Raw genomic sequence first — 8,565 nt, 5'->3', positions numbered from 1 at the left:
CCTTCCATGTTAGCTTGTTTACCGGTGCTAGTACAGATTCATGAGTGATGGAATATGGTGAAGAAGAAGAAGAATAGAGATTGATTTTTTATGGAACACAACAAATAGATCTGGTTTTTCAGATTTCATCTCAGTCAAAGATATTTATTATCTTTGGAACCATCGATTGCTAATATGTGCCGACGATGACAACCACTCAGCTGTAATATGGGCTAACATACACGTTTTACCAAGTTTTACCTCCCTTGAAAGTAGGTGATCGTTACAACAAATAGATCCTGCCGTATTTTTGGAGTATTGCCGTATGTGGCTGTGTCCATACGGCCGGACACACGATACGGCGACCCAATGGGCGTATTGGTGCAACCCAGCCGGTCAGCGTACCAGTCTATTACATTGAAGCCTGAATTCTTCGATGTTTATACAATTTCTGAACCTCAAGTTCAGTGCAGTGTGCTTTTGAAGGTAATCCACGGTTGGGGTTTACTCTGTGGTCTTGAAATCATTTTCTGTATGAGTAATTTTATTTTATTTTCTGACCAGCTGAAATCTGATGCTTCAAAATTGCAGTGGACTATAGATTGCACCAATGGTATTCTTCGATTTTCTTCATATATTCCCTATTTAGCTTATTGCAGTGTCGGACTCGAAATTCAAGTTAAGTATTCTGTGGTGTGTATTTTAGTTGGAATGGTGTACACATTTGGGTATAGTACATGGGATTGTCCACCATTGTCCTGTACCATGGTTATGGGTTGAAGTTACATCTTCTGCAGTGGGGGAGTACATAGTCACCCTGCAGAATACATAATCATTTTTCTAATTGGGTTCTGAAATACTACATAAATGATGATGCTCGCTCCGTGTTTTGTTTGCCTTTAGTTGTTAACTTTCCGAGTACATTTTTCATCGAAAATAAACTGTGTAACAGCTATAGCCTTTAGTACATCTTAATCCAACATTTATTGATGATCCTAGTTTAGGTTTAGATATAAATTGAATGAGATATGTGTATTATGGTTGATCTGAAATGATTTGTCTAACAAGTTATAGCTTTAACTTCTCCATATTTAAGTAGTTTTAATTTTCTTAAGTCTAATGGTCACGGACCAATCGGTTATATTGAATAATTGGCCATGTAGTGTGATAATGGTTTGAATGCACTCTATAAAATGGTTTCACATTCCTAAATGAATAGTATGCTGTCTGTGCCTTATCCATTTAAGGGTGTTAACTGTAAGACAATTCAGTTGAAATTATCTTTGAGAAAAATCAAAATTCTTAGTTAAATAAAACTATGTGCAGGTATGAAGAAATCCTATTGGATTACTTGTAATGTTGAGCCTGACATACAACATCTTACTCTTGATAGGACGAGGTTCCCAAGTAATTTTGTAGTGAGACCTCGTGACTTGAACAGATTGCTTGGTAATTTCCAGTCATCACTTCAGGAGATCACTGTGATACAGCTCTACATACTCAGCTCTGGATAGACCCTTCTGAAGAATTTCTGCAGTATACACACACTGGAGATCCTGTGGATGTGACTTTTGCGGTGAAGGAGCTAAAGGCATGATAGTCATCTTTTTCTACTTTCTGTTACTGTTTTAGTTTTTCCTTTAACGGCTAATCTTATGAGCATGGAAGTAATATTCGCCAAAGACAACACCTGGTGGTAAACCTTACCATTTTATAAGCATATTATGCATTTACGCCTCTGAATTAACAGTTGAATCGGCAATTTGAAGTAGTTGAATAGGTTGCCTGTGAACTCAGTGATTTAAAGGACTGAAAAGTCTTTTTAAGTGGACTTAACTGCTGACATGGAGGTTAACTTTCCGTTAGCCGTTTTTTCAAAAAAAACGGTCAAAACAAGAGTACATTTGTAAATGTGAAAAAAACGGGGGTACATCTGTATGCGCCCAAAAAAACAGGGATATATCTGTATTTCACCCATTAAAAAACCCATTGTGAAGTTAAAAAGAAACCATATCAAAAACTCAAAGAATTTTTTTTAAGTCACCGCTGGTATTTCAAATGTTTTTTTTCCTTTCTTTTTTTCGAAGAGTTATGGAAGAAATTGGTATGAACTTTATTGTTATTGTTGAAGTTTCAGTAACTTCAAGGATTGCAGAGTGAGGCGGAGAGGGGAAAGAAAGAGAAGCAGCAGAAAGTGTTTTCTAACTTATTTACACATGTGCCGCATGCATTCATTCAGCGGTGTTCTAATAATACAACATTTTACGATATTTTTAATAGGGTTGAAGTGCAGATTTAAGAAAACCAAAAGTATTATTTAGGGGATTGCCGCAAAAATTTTTTTATTAAAATGCAATTTAATAATTTGGAGACCATACACTATCAAGTCCTGCTATGGGAGTATTCATTCGAAGGACTACATTATGACGGCAAAAAGATTCTTCAATTATGATGTCTTTCAACTCCTGAGGGAAAAAAACAGGTTCATATTCTTCGTTTTTGCCTATCTTGGCCAGAAAATCTGCAGCGTTGTTGCAACCACGAGAGCGAACGGTGAGCATACTTGAATATCCAAACGGAACGTAGCCCCCAAATTTATAATATCTCTCAAAATTGGGAAGAAAAGATCAAAAGCGTTAGGATCAGGATTAAATCGAAAGAAACCCTTGACACAAGCTTCACAAATTGCATCGCATGTAGCATTATCTTCCATATGCCGATAACACATAAATCCTCTATACTCAAACCGCTCAACCACTTGACAAGCTATGTTATGGTTACAGAAAATTGCTATCTTCCGAATTCCTTTCTTCCGAGCAAGCAGTAAACCAGCCTTAACAGCCTCCAATTGGTGAAAAAGAGGAGAAACATGTTGTTTAGGAACCCCAGAGCAAGCAGCAATCGGTTTTCCATAATAGTCATGAATATAAACTCCGTATCCAACGTATTTGCCGTATCTAAAACAAGCCTCAGTATACATCCAATGCATTTGTTGAGGCATAATCTTAATGTTTGATTCAAACACAACTGTAGGCATTTGGCTTGTTTTTTTCACGAATTGTTTTCTTTCTGTTGCACAACATTGAAATCTACTTGAGAAGTGTGTATACTTTTTTCTGTGTACTTAGTCGATTATCCCTTTGAGGTTTGAATAGATTTATGATAAGGTTTTACATCAGAATCTTCAGAATAGGCATGATCATCAGATATCTCATAGTAAGGATCCGGAGCACAGGTTTCAAGATCACCTGCCAAAATAGGCCTCCTACATTGGCTTACACACGGTGGTGTTATTATAGGTGATGATGAACCATTGAAAGGAGAGGAGGCAACCTGAAAAGATACGTCTTATTCTTCTTCATATTTACTATGTTATATGCATTGGTGATCACTGTAGTGCTTCTGACTTACAAGAGTATGTGTTTTATTTTATTTTTATTTTTGTTAGAACACATGCTCAATGGATAATTGTGGAAAAGATGAAGATCAGGTTCCTAAAAAATTAAATTTCGATAACGAGATAGCTTAAACGAGAACTTGGCATGGAAGATACAGTGAAGTTGGTTTGGTGGGCTGTAAAAAGACCGATAACGGTATAAAAATAAAAATTGAAAATAAAGATGAAGATAAAAACAACAAATATAAAAACCTTGGTAAGCAGTTCATTTGTCTTCCTATTTTATCAATCATTTACTATGTTATATGCATTAGTGATCATTGTATGCTTCTGACTTACAAGTGTACGTGTTTTATTTTATTTTTCTTTTTGTTAGAACACATGCTCAATGGATAATTGTGGAGAAGATGGAGATCAGGTTCCTAAAAAAATAAATTTCGATAACGAGATAGCTTAAACGAGAACTTGGCATGGTAGATACATTGAAGTTGGTTTGGCTTTGGGCTGTAAAAAGACCGACAACGGTATAAAAATAAAAATTGAAGACAAAGATGAAGATAAAAACAACAAATATAAAAATGAAAATTACTAAATACATATATTTCCTTTTATTTTGATAATAGATGTGGTTTTTTTATTTTGTGTAACAACCAAAATACTGGTTATTTTGGTTAGTTTCAACTAAGACACATGTCGAACTTTTATCAGTTGGGACAGAGAGACAGGAAAATTTTGGGATAGAAGATCCGCGCCCGCAAAATGCAATCCGCTTTTTTTTTACGGCATGTAGTCAGACCCGGACCAAAAGCTATCTAAATCTGCTGATATTTTTTTGGGATTTTTTCCCATGTGGGCAAATGCATTTAAGAAAATGTCCATGTTTTTTTCAAAATTAATTTAATGCCCATCAATTGACCTTTTCCGTCCCGTTTTTTTGAAAAAACGGGTAACGGAGGTTAGCTGACATGTGGCAATAAATCGGCCATGTTGAAAGACCTTATAGCCCCTGAATCAGTTATAACCGATCTAGAACAGTAACTCAGTACAAAACCGGCTCATGTACTCTTCACGTGCAAACTTTAGTAACGGTCGGCTAACACGTGTCACCATTTTGTATGGAAAAAATGGACGACACAGATTTGACCCCCTTTTGTAACGGTCTTATTCTAATTGAATCTGTATAAAATCAGTGGTGAACCCAAAATTCATCCAAATCATACATAATAACACAAACATGAGCAGAAGTGTGAAACATTCTCCTAGTAGTAGTAGAAACAACAACATCAAGATTAGTGAGGAAAAACAGGCAAATATATGTTCAATTTGTGATGTTGGTAGCCATGAATCAAAGGTTTGTCCCTGGATTTATTCTAGGTGTAAGAAAATACCTTGTAATGGCATAAGGCAATTACTTAGATCAAACACAAGAGAAACAAATGGTAAAATGTTCTTCAGGTGCTCAAGTCCTACTTGCACATACTTTGAATGGTTTGCTTTAGCCATTGATGCAGTCAGAAGTACTGACATCAAGCTACCTGTTGAGATATGTTGATGTGCTTGTGAAGAAGCTGCTCACTCCTTCAACAACTGCCCATTGCATAATCTGCAGTGCTTCAAAACTCACTGCAAATCAAGGATGAATTTGAAGATATGTAAGAATGAGCATAACTTCAACATACCTTTCCTATCTTGCACAGATTGTGATGCTTTTAGATGGGTTTCTGACCACCTATTCATTGCTGCAAAAAACAATGTTATGCATTCAAGTATTCAAGTCAAAGAAATATGTAAGGAATTCACAAAAAAAATTACAATGTAATCTGCAATATTGCTTTGAACTAATAAACTTCATTAATATTAAAAAGTACTTCAAACTAAACATAACAACATTGTTTTGTCACCACTATACCAGTTCAGACCAAAAAGCATTTGAAAAAAGATAAAAAAAGAGAGAAAGGATGACAGATCCAGCACTAAAAACACATAGACACACAACCCTTACTTCTTCTTCTTTCCATTTCCCTTCTTTCCCTTTGCATTTGAAACAGTAGCAATGTTTTGAGATATATAGCCAATACCAGCAAAACCTTGACTGAAAGTTTGGGTGTTGCTGGGTCCTGCAGATGCATTACTTTGAGTGTTTGGTACTGGAGGTGGCTTTCCATGTGCAGAAGACTCACCAACATATGATGTTTTCCCTTGCTTCTTTGCTCTGCCCCTTGCAGTGCTGGTTTCAGGTGTATCTGTGTTTGTGAAGGAGAAATCTGAAGCATCACACTCAGTTCTTGGAAACTCTTAATGTAGCTTATGCATATACCTTTTCTTCCATATGTAAACTTGGCAACAGATCCTGGGTTAATGTCAGCCACCATTGAACAGAACTTAGTTACTTCAGCATAACTTTCTTCATAATCACCAAACAATTCTTCTAGAACCAGATTCCTAGCTTTCCATGCACAAATATAGGGAATTTTGATGTTGTGCAACATTGAAAAGTCTTCTGCAATATTCCTAGGCTTTGGTATGAAAGACCTAGAGCTATGCTTCAACTTTTCAAGCACAACATCTTTTACAAGATCAGGATCAACAGACCTATTAAAACTTTTTGGATCACCAACACAGGTGTGTTCCAAATTTACACTTCTAATAACAAAAGTTGACTCACCCTCAACTCTACTGGCATAAACAAACCATTTACAATCATCTCTATATTTGAACCTAGATTGGGCCCTAACTTGCTGTGAACAACTCTTTTTACATTTGAACTGTTTATTTTCTTTGACACAATATCTTTTAAGATGCTTTTTAAAAAGTTGCTTGTTTTGAAAGGCACACTTTACCAGCATCTTATCAGGGTCCACTACTGGTATTTCATCTTCTTTAGGGAATATATTTGGATCTTCTTCCTCTCCAATGTTGTCATATCTGGTAGATATCTCTTGTGCCAAACAGGTTTTCCGAAAGCCTTATCAATCACTATTTCAGGACCACCATCATTTTTATCTTCAACTTCAGCACAACTACCATCTTCATTTGCAAGTTACAAATATGGAAGTTATAAACTTAAAAATAGGAATAACATTTACAAATTTACTACCTCAATGTAAGTTTAACAAATTTTAATACCTTCACTGCTACTTGATTCTTCATTGTGAACTGGAACTTTATATGTCTCTACATATTCATCATAACCTATTTCATTCTCAGAATAACTATCAAATATTGCAGGGGCATATGGATCTTCAACTGGGTTACACTCATCTTCAGACTTATTCTCTAGATGCACAATGTCCTCATCTTCAGACTCATTCACATCATTGTCCACAGTGCTACCTTGTGTTGCATTATGAGCAGTGCTTCCTTGTATTCTATTAAACCAGTAATCATGATTAAAAGTCTCTTGACTTGGTTGACTGCTACCTTTATGTTGTAATGGTACTATTTCCACCACCTTGACTCTCCACTTCATCCAAAAAATCCACAAAACATAATTTCCTTGATGGACCTCCTTATTGATGTGAGTTTTGCACTTCAGAAGAGTCTTGAAACCTTGGTGACCTCCTAGGTGGCTTTGGCTTAGACACTGGCTTCTTATTTGTATTCCAAATCTTCTTAGGAGTCTCATGAATGGTTGTCACTAGTGGTGGTTCAACATTTAAAAACTCATCATCTCCAAAATCAGAATTCAGTATATAAAGAGTAAGACATATACAATCTCTATCATCAGCCACAGCTAATTCCCAAAACTTGTAAAAGTCATCATATGTCATCAAACTTTGAGGCAAACTTGGCTTAACCATCCAAACTAAGTTAACAATTTTATTCTCAGCCAGACCTAACCTTACACGCAACAACTGCTCAAACATCTTCAAATCAGATTTATCAATGTCCATGTGAGGGAATTCCAGTGTCAGTTTACTCATATCAACATACGCACTTATGTTTCTATATGGATAATGGACATGTCCACTGTAACAAAACAAATATATAACAAGAATTAGTATACTTTAAATTTCAGCAACAAAAAATCCCCAATTTGAAACCCTAACAGAAAAAATTCCAAAAACAAATACCTAATTACATAAAATTATCAAATTAAAACCCTAAACACTTACAAAATTGGACAACATATGTAAGAACAAAACTGGATAATATTGTTTTTTCTTTCGGATTATTAAGTTTTGTTTTTAAACAAAAAAAATAAATCAAATAATAACTATTCACAGTACCCATCATGGATTCGATTTTCTATTCAAACATATAAAAACAAAGGAATAATTCTAAACAAAGGAACAATTCTAATCAAATAAAAATTAGGGTTTATCGATCTTACCTTTTTGAAACTGCTGATTTATGTTTTTTCTTCTTCATCTTCACGGTAAGAGAGGAAAGGAGATGTTTATAAAAAAAACCCTAACTATCAAACAAGTTTCTTCTCTGAATCATAAGTTCTTCAGAGATAATTTTTCGGAGAGAAAGTGTGGCGGAGAAAACGAAAGTGAAGAAGATAAGAAGAAAAAAAACCTAACATGTTTTCTTTTGTTAATTGATTTCATTCACACGTGTTCTTGATTAACACGTGTTCTTGTTTCACACGTGTTCGCCTGTGATGTATTTGATCTTTAGCCGTCAATTAATAATACAACACGCGTGGAGGGCTACAGATGAATGAAACATTAGCGGTCGATTGAGTGAACACGTGGACGGTAGGAGATTAACTCAACCACTTCTAGGCCAAAAGTTACATTTGTAATTACGCCCACCAATTTCTCATCTCGTTTGACGATAAATTGACAAAGTAAACGGTATTTTACCAAAATGATGGGTCCGGACGGATTTGGTAACGGCATAGACATTAAATTAATTTTGAAAAAAACGTGGGCATTTTCTTAAATACATTTGACCACATGGTTACTTTATTAAAAATCCCTATTTTTTTCCCTCTGAAAGTTTATCCTTTTCAAACTCTTCTTTTCTAATGAAATTCATCTTTCTCTTGTATGAACAGATGAACCAATTATTATGAACGGATGAGTCGCAGTAGCCTAATCTAAACAAAATAAAGACAAGCTTCATATCTAATTTGATTTTATTTCTGTATTTTTTTGTTGTTGAAGATACAAGTAGTTTATCATCATTCTATATATGGGTGAGCAAAAAGTCCGGAACCGCGGATTTCACCCGTATCC

The 8,565-nt window shown here is 35.3% G+C and overlaps 2 protein-coding genes across 5 annotated transcripts; one reads left to right on the top strand and one right to left on the bottom strand.

Annotated features, from left to right (window-relative positions):
* On the top strand, positions 1–1,710 carry LOC113278455. The gene is made up of 3 exons (XM_026527286.1): positions 1–465; positions 571–592; positions 1,306–1,710. The coding sequence occupies exons 1-3, from the start codon at positions 349–351 to the stop codon at positions 1,491–1,493; spliced, it is 327 nt and encodes a 108-aa protein (XP_026383071.1). The 5' UTR covers positions 1–348; the 3' UTR covers positions 1,494–1,710.
* Positions 1,711–5,204: 3,494 nt separating this feature from the next.
* LOC113284268 lies at positions 5,205–7,869 on the bottom strand. Of its 4 annotated transcripts, none has more exons than XM_026533689.1 (3): positions 7,710–7,869; positions 6,503–7,345; positions 5,205–6,403 (listed from the first exon to the last, which is right to left on the bottom strand). In XM_026533689.1, the coding sequence occupies exon 3, from the start codon at positions 6,220–6,222 to the stop codon at positions 5,350–5,352; it is 873 nt and encodes a 290-aa protein (XP_026389474.1). In that variant the 5' UTR covers positions 6,223–6,403; positions 6,503–7,345; positions 7,710–7,869; the 3' UTR covers positions 5,205–5,349. The 4 variants fall into 3 exon arrangements, with proteins under 4 accessions (XP_026389474.1, XP_026389475.1, XP_026389473.1 ...); XM_026533688.1 differs by having other exon boundaries at positions 5,205–7,345; XM_026533691.1 differs by having other exon boundaries at positions 5,208–7,345.
* Between the last annotated feature and the right edge of the window lie 696 nt (positions 7,870–8,565).

The sequence above is a fragment of the Papaver somniferum genome, chromosome 5 (genome assembly GCF_003573695.1).
Source record: "Papaver somniferum cultivar HN1 chromosome 5, ASM357369v1, whole genome shotgun sequence".
In the NCBI taxonomy this organism is placed as follows: domain Eukaryota; kingdom Viridiplantae; phylum Streptophyta; class Magnoliopsida; order Ranunculales; family Papaveraceae; genus Papaver; species Papaver somniferum.
The sequence above is the reverse complement of the archived record's forward strand: the minus strand, read 5'-3'. Positions and strand labels throughout refer to the sequence as shown.

Bases quoted from the DNA above. Each gene is read 5' to 3' on its own strand.
- LOC113278455 (XM_026527286.1), top strand. From the start codon at position 349: ATGGGCGTATTGGTGCAACCCAGCCGGTCAGCGTACCAGTCTATTACA. The intron at 466-570 runs GTAATCCACGGT...TCAAAATTGCAG, and splicing joins AGTGCAGTGTGCTTTTGAAG to TGGACTATAGATTGCACCAA. The intron at 593-1,305 runs GTATTCTTCGAT...AACTATGTGCAG, and splicing joins GACTATAGATTGCACCAATG to GTATGAAGAAATCCTATTGG.
- LOC113284268 (XM_026533688.1), bottom strand. From the start codon at position 6,222: ATGCTGGTAAAGTGTGCCTTTCAAAACAAGCAACTTTTTAAAAAGCAT.